The sequence below is a fragment of the Meriones unguiculatus genome, chromosome 1 (genome assembly GCF_030254825.1).
Source record: "Meriones unguiculatus strain TT.TT164.6M chromosome 1, Bangor_MerUng_6.1, whole genome shotgun sequence".
Lineage (NCBI taxonomy): Eukaryota > Metazoa > Chordata > Mammalia > Rodentia > Muridae > Meriones > Meriones unguiculatus.
In genome coordinates, this window is record NC_083349.1 from 180,080,907 (window position 1) to 180,095,430 (window position 14,524).

Sequence of the window (14,524 nt, forward strand, 5' to 3'; positions counted from 1 at the left end):
TTTGGCTGAAGTCTGACTCACAGTAGGTCCAATGGAGTTCCTGAACTTATCCTGTGGTAATTTCCCTAGTCCCAGAATGTATAATTGGGAATATACTTAGAAGTAAGCATAATTCTCAAGTTGGTTCCCTGACCTGAGGAGTGAGGGCTATTGTGGTTGGAGAGGCCAAATGGAAGCCTTTAGAGTTGCCTCTGCTAAAGAAAATAGTGAATCAAAACAGTATGGCATCTCCGGGGGAACAGCAGGAATTAGTGCCACCATCAAAGACATGAAAGATGAAGATGTTGGGGGTGATCTTCTGTGCACTGTGTAAAGACTGTCTTTATATCTTTTTTAAAATTTTATTTATTATGTATACATTATTCTGCCTACATGTAGGCCTGCAGGCCGGAAGAGGGCACCAGATCTCATTATAGATGGTTGTGAGCCACCATGTGGTTGCTGGGAATTAAACTCAGGACCTTTGGAAGAGCTACCCAGTGCTCTTATCCTCTAAGCCATCTCTCCAGCCCCGTCTTTGTATATTCAAAGGGTGACTTCTGTATATGCAGAGGCTGGACCTTGGTGTCTTTACTCTTTGGCTGTATCATATTTTGTAAATTCTCCAACACATTCTGATTGGTTTAATAAAGAGCTGAATGGCCTGTAGAAAAGGAAGATGGGACTTCTGGGCAGACATAGGACTCTTGGAAGGAATCTCAGGCAGGAGAAGTCTCCAGTCAGACATGAGGGAAGAAGCAGTGCCAGGACTGAGATGGAGAGGTAATGGGGGCCATGTGACAGAAGGAACATAGATTAGTGTAAATGGGATAGTTTAAGAAAAGAGCAGGTTGGGAACAAGCCTAAGCTAAGGCCAAGCTTTCATGATAAATATAAAGGGTCACTGTGTCATTCTTGGGAGCTGTCAGTCCGAGGAAGTTCTGTTTGTCTGCAGGGGTGGTGAGTCCCACTACATCTCATTTCAACTGTATCTGTACAGAGCAGAAGACAGACGGATCATGGAAATTGACTCCAATTGCTGCTGCTGGACCAGATGTGGTATCATTTCTTGAGCAGATTAGCATATCTCCTGGTACATGATATACAGCTATTGGTCTATCAAATGCCCTTTTCTTGGTACCAGTCCATAAGGACCACTAGAAGCAATTTGTTTTCAGCTGACAAGGCCAGCAGTTTTCCCTCAAGGATATATAGTAACTCCTCAGTCCTGTGTCACAACTTCATTTGAAGGGATTTTGATTGTCTCTTTCACAAAATTTCACATTAGTTCATTGTACTGGTGACATGCTGATTGGACCAAGTGAGTAGGAGGTAGCAACCACTTTGTTGGCAACACCTATGCATATCAGAGGTTGGGAAATAAAACCAACAAAAACTTCAAGGGCCTTCTACCTCAGTGAACTTCTTAGGAGCCAGTAGTGTGAGGCATACAGATATATTCCTTCTAAGGTGAGGGTTGCACTTCTCTAAGTGTTGCATCTGGCCTCTCCCACCACCAAGAAAGAAGCACAATGTTCAGTGGGCCTCCCAGGATTCTGGAGACAGCACATTCTTCACTTGAGTGTGCTCCTCTAGCCCATTTACCAAGCGACTCGGAAAGCTGCTATCATTGAATGGGGCCTGGACCAAAGAGAAGGCTGCTATGCAGGTTGCTCTACTACTTGGACTGTATCAACAGACCTGACTGTATGTCAGCGGCAGATAGGGATGCTGTTTAGAGCCTTTGGCAGGCCCCTATAGCGAATCACAGAAGAGATCTTTGGGAATTTGAAGCAAGGCTCCACCATCATCTGAAGACAACTATTCTCCCTTTGAGAGACAGCTCTTGGCCTGCTGTCGGTCGGGCCTTAATGGAAACTGAATGTTTGGCAACGGGTCATCAAGTTACCGTGTGACCTGAGCTACCCATCATGAGCTGGATGTTATCTGGTCCACCAAGTCATAGAGTAAGATGTACACAGCAGCAATGTATTATCAAATGGAAGTGGTACATATGTGATTGGGACTGAGAAGGTCCTGAAGGCACCAACAAGTTACATGAAGAAGTTGCCTAAAAGCCTACGGCTTCTGCTCCCATGATGATGCCATCTGCTGCCAAGTATCCACCTTTAGCCTCATGGGGTGTGCTCTATGATTGGTTGACTGAGGAAGAGAAGACCAGAGCCTCGTTTACTGATGGTTCTGTATCTTATGCAGGCACCACCCAGATGTGGGCAGCTGCAGCATCACAACCCCATCCTGAGACAACCCTGAAAGACTGGTGAAGGAAATCTTCACAGCGGCACAGCTTCAGGCAGTACACATGGTCATACATTTTATTTGGAAGGAGAAATGGCCAAATGTGCAATTGCTCACTGATTTATAGGCTGTAGCCAATGGATTGGGTAGATGGTCATGGACTAGGAAAGAACATGATTGGGAAATTGGTGAGAAAGACATCTAGGGAAAAGTTTGTGGATAGATCTCTCCAAAAGGGCAAAGGACGTTAAGATACTTGTGTCCCATATAAATGTTCATGAAAAGACTTCAGCTGAGAGGTTCAGTAATTAAGTAAATAGGATGAGCCATTCTGTGGACAGCCTGCCTCTTTCTCCATTCACCCCTGTCACTGTTCAATGGGCCCATAATCAAAGTGGCTATTGTGGCAGAGATAGGGGTTATGCATGGACTCAGCCAACATGGACTTCCACTCATTGAGGCTGACCTGGCTATTGCTGCTGCAGCTGCTAATAACGAGCCCCAGATTGGCACCATTCCCGGGATGACTAGCCATTGACCTAGTGGTAGGTTGAGTACATTAGGTCATTTCCTCCATGGACAACACTTTGGCCTTTCTGGCCAACCAACAACGAACACCCACCACACCTCTCAGCGTCTTAGCATTTATAGACCCTCTGAAAAGTCCCTAGAAATCCAAACATTACACAGTCACAGAAACTATCTGCATCTGGCAAAACCATGCTAGAGCACGAGGCCAATCATAGTCGGCTGCTGCAAAGCAGCTGCATATCCCCATACCTGGGATTAAAACAAAAACATATTCTTATATTTCTGTGTTCTTTAAAGAAACCAAAATTCTCACTACAGTATTGCTTCTGACAAATGGACTCACTTCACAGCCTGAGAAGTCCAATAATTCGCTCATGATTATGGGATAAACTGGCCCTACTATGTTCCTCACCATCCTGAAGCAGCTGGCCTGATAGAAATAGGGACTGGCCTTTTGAAGACACAGTTACAGCACTGATTAGGTGGCAGCGGCCTGGATGCTAGGGCAGCATCCTCCAGAAGGCAGCATATGCTTGAAATAATTGTCCAATATATGGTAAGGTTTCTCCCATAGCTCCTGGACCCATGGGTCCAGGAATCAACGGTAGAAAAGGGAATATTACCCCTAGTGACCCACTAAGAGATTTTTTTGTTTCCTGTTCCCACAGCAAACATTCCATTGAGTTGGAAGCCACTTTGGGCTACTAATGCCCTTAAGCCAACAGGCTAAGAAAGAAATTAACAGTGTTAGGAGGGGTGACTGATCCATATTACCATCAGGAAATTGAATTGCTTCTCTGCAATGGACCTAAGAAAAATTATGTCAGCTGGGCAGTGGTGGCAAATGCCTTTAATCCCAGCACTCAGGAGGAAGAGGCAGGTGGATCTGTGTGTTAGGCCAGCCTGTGCTACAGAGTACCAGGAACAGGACAGCTAAAGTTATACAGAGAAGCCCCATCTCAACAAAACAAAACAAAAGAACAAGTGAAAAAGGAGAAAGAAAAATTATGTCTGGAGTGCAAAAAAACCATTAAGGTGTCTCTTGGTGCTATCATGTCATCCTGTGTTTAAAGGCAATGGGAAACTCTAACAATCTAACCTATGCATATGACAAATGCCAAGAAAGAAGCCTACTATAGGCTGCTCAGCTCTTTATTGGCCAATCAGAGATGATGGAGAACAATTTTTACACAACACTGAGAGATTTTTTCAATAGTAATGACAATACTAGAATCTGTTAGCATTTAGCTCTCTGAGGGTTCAACAATTACCAATGGAATGTATAGAGACACACCTTAATACAGTGTGAATGAATGTCACTTTTACAATCCACTTTTGTTTTGTTTTTTCAAGACAGAGTTTCTCTGTGTAGTCCTGGTTGTCCTAGAACTTACTCTGTAGACCAAGGCTGGCCTCAAACTCAGAGATCAACTTGCCTCTGCTTCCAGAATGCTGGGATTAAAGTTTTTTTACACCACTGCCCAGGGGTGGGAAGATCCACCTTGAATGTAGACCACACCTTCTGCTGGCAGTTTATTATAGACATATAAGCTTGCTCTCTTCCCTTGCTTGCCTGCACTCCCGCTGGCAAGCGCATTGCATTCCTTCATTAACATAAGATCCTCCCTCTTCAGGACTCTAGCACACACTGAAGACCACTGGAGACATCCCACTGAATAGCTACTGGATTCTTGGACTTGCTGTTGGTAGACAGCCATTGTTGGACTAGCAGCATCACAGCCTGTATGCCACTTTATTAAATTCCCTTTCTATAGGTATATATAGACTCATTCTATAAGTTCTGTTCTTCTGGAGAACCCTGGCTAATACACTACTCAAGCTGTAGTCAGCCAGATTCCAAGTTCACCCTGCCTCTACTTCCCCAAATGCAGTCATGTGTCAATGTGCATGGCTCCTTGTTTTGACAGGGTCCCTTTATGCAGCCCTGGAATTCACAGAGATCCACCTGCCTCCTGAGTTCTGGTTTTAATTTGGTCTTACTACATAGTTCAGGCTGGTCTGGAACTTGATACATAGCCAAATTCCTTTTTTGTTTTTTTCTAGGCAGAGTTTCTCTGTGAAACAATCCTGGCTGTCCTGGAACTTTCTTTGCAGAACAGGTTAGCTTCAAACTCAGGAGATCCCCCTGCCTCTGCCTCCCAAGAGCTGGGATTAAAGGTGTGCATCACACCTAGATTCACTACTTTTAACGGAGACCAGCTCTCAGCTGTTTTCCTCTTAACCACTCATGACCTCGTAAGAGCAGTCTCCAGCCTCACCCTTCCCTTCCTCATCACTCACGGAATTGCTGGTTGATCTTGAGCCTAAGATATGAACACCTGAAACGTGCTTCCGTGTCTAGCTCTCACTGCTCCATGGTAGGTACTGCATACCTCCTCCACTTCTGTGGTGGCCTTCCACTCTGGAGGACCTGCTTAGTCTTTTACTCTGTACCCAACCATCCTTGATTCAAATGCTTCCCTCTAACCAGGGGTGCAGAGTCAAGATGACCAACAATTCCAGACTATCCTTGACTACACTGTAAAAAAAGAAAGAAAAAACAACCTTTTATTCACCTGTTTCAATTGTCTCAGAGGCTGTCAGTCTACTAACCTAGGCCTAGTCCTTGAAGCTTCTAGTCTCCTTACTATCTAACCTAGGCCTGGAATCTTTTCAGCCTCTGAGGCTTACTGCTGAATAAGGTTCTTCCTGAGCTCAGACCTGGCTGGTTCAACTCAGCTGTTCTGGCTCAGATTCCTCTCCCAGCTGACTTATTCAATCTGGTTTCTCTCTCAGCCTCTGAATTGTTCTGCTTGGCCTCAAGCTACCTTCAGCAGTCTTTCTTAATCTTCTGGTTCCATCTCACTCTCTGGCTAGTTCTATCTTCACCTGTGTCTAACTTGCTCTCTCATTCAACCTCTGCAAAACTCTCAGTAAAACTGCCTCTTCTCACATTGCCCTTTAGCAGCTTCCCTTTCCTCTCTTTTCATGAGAGTTGGGCATATTCTGTCAAGTCTTGGACAGATTCGTCACCTTTCCTGCCACTAAATTAGGCATCACTTTCAAACATGGGTGCTTCCTTCTACAAATTATCTTTTACCTTCATTATTTGAAGTTAAAGGCATGTGCCACCATGCCTAGATCTAACCTTTTCTTTACTTGCACTGTGCTCTATACCAGGCTGGCCTTGAACTCAGATCTTGTCTGTCTTCTGGGTTAAAGGCCTGTTTGCATTCCAGCCAGATCGCACAGACCTAGAAGGTCTGTTGTGGATGATTAATATTTATTGACATATCTTTTAGTTAAGCAACGGTTATTCCTAAACAGCTGTATAACCAAATCACCACAGTGGACTGGGATTTATTTAATTGCACAATGCTGGGCAAGCTACTCCATCCTAAACCTCCAAGCCTGCATAGTTTCCTACCCCTCAGATTTTCCCCATTATACTTGCTTTTAGTCATATCTTAGGTCTGGTTCATCTCTCCATGTGGTTCCAAGACCTCTCCTGCTGATTCTTTGCTCCTACCCTCCTGCTTCCTTCCTCTCATCTCTAGACCAGGGTGTCCCACCCTATTCTGCCTGTTGCACAGCAATGGCTGATTGTTTTATTGACAACATAAAGAACAAATGGTGGCATGTTTACACATGACACAGGTGATGCTTAGAATAAGCATGCCCAGATTGAAACCAAATAGAGGGGTAGAAAAATCAGTATTTGAATGAACAAGGGTAAATTATATATATTCCAAAAGAACATAATACCAACAAAGGTCTTTGGATGTGACCTATTGCCAGAACAGCCATATTCTGAATTAAAATTCCTCTAAACCTGACCCTCCAGCCTGTTCCTTCAAATGCTGAGATTACAGGCATTATCACCATGACCTGGTGCACGCTCTCTGTATATATATTTCTAGAGGTCCTGAGTTCAACTCCCAGCAACCAATTGGTGACTCACAACCACCTATTATAATGGGATCTGATGCCTGCTTCTGTCATGCAGGCATCTTGTAACTAAAATACTCATATACATACAGTATAAAACAGTTTTATTAAAGTGTTTAAAAACACAAGGTTAGCTGCAGGGCGTTGATGGCGCATGCCTTTAATGCCAGCACTCAGGAGGCAGAGGCAGGTGGATCTCTGTGTGAGGCTACCCTGGTCTTCAGAGTGAGTTCCAAGATAGCAAGACTAAAACAGAGAAACCTTGTCTTGAACAACAAGCAAGATTATCCATGAGGGGTCTATGTGGACATTCATTTGTCTTTTTGGTGACTGAAGGTTTCAAATCTGAACCAGCCATGGTGAAGAATGCCTGAAGTCCCAGCTGCCCAGGCAAGCCAAGTCTTGGTTCAAGGCTAGCTAGCCTTCACAGTGAAACCCCAGCTCACACAAACTAATGTGTTCCCTGAGCACTGTTTGTCCTTCCCTGGCAGCTTTGGCAGGATCTGTCTCTTGTCCTTAGCTCAGGATCAGCAGCTGTAAGGAGTAAGCTGTGAGGACAGCTGAAGGAGTGGTTGCTTTTTCCAGGGCTGGCTGCCATAAGCGTCTCCCAAGACGAGATCTCTATGACCCAGAAAAACAGAATCTGCTCCAGGAACCTGAAGAGTATTGAATACTTTCCTCCTGAGGAAAGAGAGCTTCTTCCCCTCCTGCCTGACAGGAAACTGCCTAGAGAGCATCTGCCAGGTTCCAGAACCCCTATTTTCATTCTTCGAGTTGAATTCCACTCCCTGATTGGCCCCATCCTCAGAGATCACAGAAACACACACAGGTGTTGCTGAAGGGAACTTTAATAGGGCATGGTGGATTCTTCTTGAAGGTCAAAGAGGAAAAACATCACATCTGTAAGAGAGTTCAGGGGGGCTTGTAATCTCAACCTGCTCTTTCCTGGGTCTGCTCTGCTGTCCCACTGAGCTTAATGAGACCACTTCTGAAGCCTTTCTCCTTGTTACAGAAGTCCCCTTCCCACATAAACCCTTCTACTTCCTACCCAGCTCAAATGCCATTTCCCCAGGATGCTGGGCCAAGAGCAGAGCCAGCTGCAGCCTCAGTTTCCCAAAGTAGTCCTTGTTTACGAAGTTCCACTCTTGTGGGAGGTCTCAAAGGCAAACTTCACTAGAGAGAGAGTCTCAACCACTCCTATTCTCCCTGCTTCCTACTGGTGTGACCCAGGTAGGTACATCCAGGATCTGGGCCTCAGGTCCCCCACCCTTGGGCCCACGCATGACAAGCCTTCACACCTGGCTGGCTCATGCACTGTTGGATACTTTCCAGCCGTGTGGAAGCCAAGGTGCGGGCCTCCTCCGCAAAGCGGCGGTGTCCCTCCTCAGTCAACTTCCAGAGGCAGGATCGAGGCCGAATGCTGGCCTCACCCTGCATACTGACCGGCACTTTCTCAAAGCTGTCTCGGAAACAGAGATTGTGACGGACTGTATTCTTCCAGCCTTCTGGAGCTGTCCGGAAAAAAGGAAAGTGTTCTCTGTGGACAGGGAAGAAAAGTAAAGAAAGGTATGGCTCCTCCAAATAAGACCTATTCTGGTCCTTATTCTCCCCTGGAGCCTCAGCCCTACCTATCAGGGTAAAAGCAGAAACAAAGCAAAACCATAGCAGAGGGGCATAGAAGAGAGGAGGAGAGTGGAATTGGGAGGGGGCGAGGGAGGGGGCTACAGCTGGGATACAAAGTGAATAAGCTGTAATTAATAAAAATAAATAAATTTTAAAAAACCATTAACAGGATTAAACCTCCAGAGAATAAAACACTGAGACACTGGGCTCTTTGCTATCAAAGCTAAATGTTAGCTGGTCAAATCCCAACACACAAAAAGGCAGAGGCAGGTGGATCTCCCATTTCAAGGGCAGCTTGGTTTGTTTACATATTGAGTTCTAGAACAGCCAGACCTACACAGAGAAACTCAGAAGGCAGAGACAATTGAGATCTGAGTTCAAGCGCAGCCTAGTCTGTATAGATCCAGCCAACCAGAGCTACAAAGCTGAGTCCTTGTCTCAAAAGAGAGGCCCTAATTCCAATCTCAGTGATCACACACACAGACACATACACTAAATGCAAATTCTCAGTGAAGCTTCCTTGACCCCTGGAGGTACAGGGCTCTGGGCCAAGCAGGAAAGTCCAAGGAGCAGTAGGTGGGAGATGTTGGTGGGGATACTGGACTTAACCCTGGCTAACCACATAGGGGTCTCTCTCATGTGTGGGAGAAACTGCAACTTGACCCTGGTGAAGGGAAGGCTGAATTTTAAGAGGTCAAAGCAGGTGGAAGTGGTTATGTTCCTGAACACTAGGTAGGCATACATTTGCCAGGGGAAAGAAAATTTGAGTCAGCAGCCCTGGGGCGGGGGCTGACCCTCCCTTTCCCTACTCACAGGGACCCCTGGGCACATACCGAGTGAAGTTGTAGATCTGCTGCACGGTGAGGCCACAGGGAGGACTGTTTCTGAGTGCCAAGGCAATTAGATGGAAGTAATTGAGAGGAGGGCGGGACCAGAGCCTCCCCTCTGGGCTGATGGCTTGCCGAAGCCTCCTCTGGAAGGGGGCCCTTGTGGGAAGGGATGGGAGAGCCACAGAGGAGCTGTCATCCTGGTCCTTGGCCTGCTCCTCTTCTGGATGCTAGAGAGGCACAGAGTAGGATCTGGTCCTGACTCCTCGGCCTCAGCTCCAGGGTACAGTGGCAGATAGGGTAGGGGAGCAGTCTAGAATCCGCCATCTGGGATTCTCCCCAACCCAAGGGTACAGGTCAGTTCTAAACTTTTACTAACCCTCAGAAACCCAGCTGCTGATGCTTCAGCCCTGTGCCCAACCATCCATACCTCTTTGCAGGCCTTAGAGGAAGAGGCAAGGTGCTTGTCCTTCTGCTTCCTCTTCCACTTTCGAGGAGGTGACCAGGCCTCAGAGGCTCCTTCCTCTTCCAGGATTGGCTCCTTTTTAGGTCTTTTGACCTCCAGCTTCCCAGGAGGATACACAATGTTTGGGTTCACCCACATCCACAGGCTGGGCTTAATGTTTGGACCTGGGCAGAGGAAAAGGAGCTGGAGACATCCCGTGGCTCACTGGCTTTGGGGAGCAAGGTGATCCCAGCTTAGGAGACAGAACACATAAAGCAACACATACCATCTTTATCCGGGTTGGGTATTTTTTCCAAAGGCAGCTTTGGTGGATAAACTATTTGGAGTCTGTATCTGGCAACTGGCAAAAGGAAAGAGAGTCAAGACAAAGGCAGTTTTGGCAGTTCAGCGATCTGAAGTCTGTATTTGGCAACTGGCAAATAGAAGAGTCAAGATATTCTGGGCCTCGAAGCTCTCTGGGAGCAGGTGTGGCCAAACCTGGTTGTATGAGGCTAGAGAGACTGCTGTTCCCTTCAACTGTAACTTTTGAATTTTCTACTTTTTTTCCCCCTCTCACTCTACATATACTGTCTTTGAGTAGCCTCATACATGCCATGGCCATCAGCCTTCCCTCTCTCCCCTTTGCACTTTTCCTCCTGACGTGGGATTGTTATGAGGGAGAAAGAGAGAAAGAGAGAGAGAAAGAGGAGAGTAAGAGAGTGTAAGAGAGAGACCATGTGTTGGGGTCATACCTTTAAGGGGCAAGGTAACCACAGCTTCCAGGTGTGGCCACCTGGGCGGCGACACATGATGACATCATAGGTTGCCGGGTAACCCAGGAGCAGGTTGTGTTCCAAAATACTAACAGGGATCCTGTTATAAATCCCAGGCTGGCCTCAAACTTGATATCCCCCTGCCTCCGCCTTCCAGGAATACAGAGCGGTATTATATGGCCAGCTCCCTAGATTAACTATCTAAAATTCAATTACATTTTCTTGGGCTGGCAAGATGACATCATCAGGTAAAGTTCAGAGGAAATCCTCCCCTCCTCACCCCCGCCACCACACAGAGGTGCCATTCATTATACCCTAGTAAACTACCCGTGAGCTACAACCTCAACTGAACGTGCAGGTCACAGACAGTGGAGTTCTGGCGCATAGGTAGATTTGCGAGCCCTGGGTGTGCAGATGGCGGCTTACAGCCACCAGTAAAAGGTCTCTGCATGGGGAATATTACTCAAAAATAAATTTCTTGGTTGAAAACATAGCTCAGAGCACTTACACCTCACTCACTTCCATCTACAGAACCACATTTAAACAAGAGCAGCCAGGCTTGGTGGCACATGCCTTTAATCTCAGAATTTAGGAGGCAGAGGCAGAAGGATATAAGCTGCAGGCCAGCCTGCAGGTCTACATTGGGAGTTTCAGGACAGCCAGAGCTATACAGTACAGAGACCCTGCTATACAGTACAGAGACCCTGTATAAAACAAACAAACAGAAAACAGGGTGCGGTGGCACAGGCCTGTAATCCCAGCACTCAGGGAGGCAGAGGCAGGCAGATTTCTCTGAGTTCGAGGCCAGCCTGGTCTACAAAGTGACTCCAGGACAGCCAAGGCTACACAGAGAAGACCCTTCTGGGAAAACAAAACAAAAACAAACAAACAAAAACCCAAAAAAACTAAAACCAGCAGGGCAGTGGTAGTGTTTGTAGTTAACCCCAGCACTCTTGAAAAAATAAAAATAAAGAACCCAGCTAAACCAAAATCACACACCTTCACCCTACAAGGGAACCTGACATTAGGAACTGCAGTGTTCTGGGTTTTTATCTGTTTGATTTTGTTTTTTTGAGACAAGGTCTCTCTGTGTGTGTAGCCTTGGCTGTCCTGGAACTCTGTAAGACCAGATGGTCTGGAACTCAGAGATCCGCTTGCCTCTGCCTCCCAAATGCTGGGATTAAAGGCATGCCCAGTTTGAACTGCAGTGTTTTTCTTTTTTGAGGGGGTATGTCAAAAGGCGTGCACCACCACAACCAGAAAGGTTTCTGTTCTTTTGTTTGTTTTGTTTTTTTGAGTCAGCACTCAGGAGGCAAAGCCAGAAGGACCTCTGAATTTGAGGCCAGGCTAGTCTACAAAATATGAGTTCCAGGACTCCAGGACAGACAACTCCACACAGAGAAGTCCTGTCTTGAAAATCCAAAAAAAAAAAAAAGTAAAACACATTAAAGCCAGGCACGGTTGTGGCACACGCCTAATCTTCTATGGTGAGGGCTGGAGGATCTGAAATTCAAAGCCAGATTCGGCAATGTACCAAGTTCAAACTAATCTGGATTAGATGAAAGACCTATTTCAGAAAGCTTTACACCTGAAAAATATGATTTAGTGATTCTTTTGAACATTTATTTACTTATTTCTTTAGGTACTGGATGTGAGTAGGTCAAGGCCACTTTCCCATCTGAGTTCCTGGAATTAAACTCTGGTTATCTGCATCTCCCATCCCTGCCCTTCCCCCCATCTCCCATTGTTATTTAGAGACAGGATTCTGAGATGTGGCCTGGGCTGGAACTTGAGATTTTCCACAGGTGAGTGCCACCACAGCCAGTTTTTATTTATTTTATTTTTTTAACGGGGTCTCTCCATAGCTCTAGCTGGCCTGGCACTTACTATGTAGACCAGGCTGGCTTTGAACTCTTGGAGATCTGCCTCCCAAATTCTGGGATTAAATGCAGGCAGCACCCTGCCTAGCTTTTTAATCTCTTTATTTGCATGGATTAATCCTAAGAGATAGATAAGGAAGCTGTGACTAGAGGCTTGTACCTGTGACCCCAGCATTAGTGAAGCTAAAAGGAAGATCACAGCCTAGAGAGGCTACACGGCAAAAATTTTGTCTCACAACAAAAATTCTATAGCACATATATAAAGTATTTGATCAGATTTATCCTATTACACTTTGTTGAGACTCTTCATTCCTCCCCACTTGGGGGGAGGGGCGTGGTCTCTACCGGCAGCAGCTAGAGTCCCCCTAAAGCTAAGGATGACCTTGAGCTCCGGCCTCTATCTCCCAATCTCAGTCCTTGAATCATCTTATCGGCAGGGTTCCCGTACAATGCACCGTGGTTTTCATTCCTGGCTTTCTTCTGGGGGATGATTATCTCTTCTTCCACAGTCCCTGCACTGCAGTGCCTCAAAGGTTCAGCCTTGGTCCCATTATTCTTAGTGCTTAAATACCAACCATATACCAAAGATTCTCAACATTTGTGTCACCAATCCACACCTCTCCCCAGAACCCCACGCCCTAAGGTCTAACTGCCTACTTTCTGTTCCTGCTTGGAGAAATAACCCCAAGGCAGGGACTACAAGGCTGTAGCCTACAGTTCTGGACTCACCCAAGGCTACTTGGTGAGACCCTGTCTCAAAATGCAAAAAAAAAACTTCCCAGAAACAAAGACAAAGGCCTTGAAGGAGACACTTGTAGGCTGGCCTAGAACCCCTGGCCTCAGCCACTCCCATCTCAGCTTGTGGAGTTTATGACTTGTATATGTGGAAGTGGAGGATGGCTGTGACTAACCAAAAAAGGGGGGGTGTTATTAACCCAACGACCTTGCAGTGGTAAAAAAAAAAAAAAAAAAAAAAAAGGCAGAAAAGAAAAAAGAAAAAGCCCAAGGAAGAGGAAAAACTTACAAAGAGCATTCTGGTCCACCACCATCCCTTCGGCAATATTAAGTCCATCTGGTACTACAGACAAAACAAGAAAAAGTGGGCTAATAGTGAGGGTTTGTGCCCAAACCTACAGTAGGTTAACTGTTAGGAATTGAGGCAAGCCTGAGCCTCAAACAGGAACACAATCGGCAGCCAAACATAAAGAGGCAAGGGTACTTCCCCCAAAAGAACAGTGACTGCTTTTTAAATTTTTTTATGATTTATATATAGATTTATATGATTTTTAATGATATATATAGATAGATTTATATGATTTATTTATACCCTCCTTTGCCTGCATGCCAGAGGAGGGCACCAGATCTCATTATAGATGGTGATGAGCCAACATGTGGTTGCTGGGAATTGAACTCAGGACCTTTAGGAAGAGCAGTCAAGTGCTCTTAACCTCTGAGCCACCTCTCCAGCCCCCGACAGTTTTATTCTGAATCATAAAGCCCGAGGTATGCCAAGTTCCGATGCTCAAGGCCAAATTTCAGAAGACGACTAGAAATAATGTAGGAGGTGACAGGTTAAGGGCTGAAAGCCCAAGGTATGTGGACTCTGGGGGGGTTAGTTACGGTAGAGGGTCACTCCCACTCCTGTGTGGGGGTTCCAGACACTGAGCCCAGGGAGGTGGTGAGCCTGGGAAGCCACAGATGGCCAGCCCGCTCGACGCCGCCATCACCCACGCGCCCCTCCCCCACAGCCTCACTCACGTTTCTGCGTGGCCAGGGACAAGTGCGTCGTGGTGAAGGACAAGAAACACTCGTTGCCCATGTCCCAGTCCAGCAAGCCCGGGACCTGGCCATGGAGGCTGGCCCAGAAGTCCCGGTCTTGGAGTTTGAGGTCCACTTTTAAGGATGGAGGATTTGAGGAGCGCCGGGTGCAGGAGGCAGAGAGACTCTCCGGCGTGGAAGGTGCTTCTTCAAACCCGGGCAATTGAGCCGGTGGGAACGGTCAGGTGTGCAGCACCCTGCAGACACTCCTCATTAACTCAGGATCCACCCAGCCCTCACATCACCAGGCTTTCCTCCGCCCGCGGATGTGGCTCAGCTGGTAGAGTGCTCGATAGCAAGTTCGAAGCCCCATACCGCCTAAAGCCAGTTTTCTTGCTACAAGCACTTGGCGGAAGCACAAATTCAAAGTCACCCTAAACGAACTAGTCTGGGCTACTAGAGAGCCTGGCCGGAGGGCGTGGGTGTCTGGGTGGGTGGGCT

General features: G+C 46.5%; 1 protein-coding gene across 1 annotated transcript; it reads right to left on the bottom strand.

Moving 5' to 3' along the window:
• Nucleotides 1–7,551: 7,551 nt before the first annotated feature.
• Nucleotides 7,552–14,099, bottom strand: Foxr1 (forkhead box R1). Its single transcript, XM_021637925.2, has 6 exons — nucleotides 14,024–14,099; nucleotides 9,899–9,973; nucleotides 9,598–9,797; nucleotides 9,174–9,397; nucleotides 8,016–8,254; nucleotides 7,552–7,617 (listed from the first exon to the last, which is right to left on the bottom strand). The coding sequence occupies exons 1-6, from the start codon at nucleotides 14,082–14,084 to the stop codon at nucleotides 7,565–7,567; spliced, it is 852 nt and encodes a 283-aa protein (XP_021493600.1). The 5' UTR covers nucleotides 14,085–14,099; the 3' UTR covers nucleotides 7,552–7,564.
• Between the last annotated feature and the right edge of the window lie 425 nt (nucleotides 14,100–14,524).

Coding starts and splice junctions, on each gene's coding strand:
- Foxr1 (XM_021637925.2), bottom strand. CDS start 14,084: ATGGGCAACGAGTGTTTCTTGTCCTTCACCACGACGCACTTGTCCCTG. Junction 9,398..9,597: donor CCTCTAAGGCCTGCAAAGAG/GTATGGATGGTT, acceptor GTGCCTCTCTAG/CATCCAGAAGAGGAGCAGGC. Junction 8,255..9,173: donor CAGATCTACAACTTCACTCG/GTATGTGCCCAG, acceptor CCCTGTCCACAG/AGAACACTTTCCTTTTTTCC.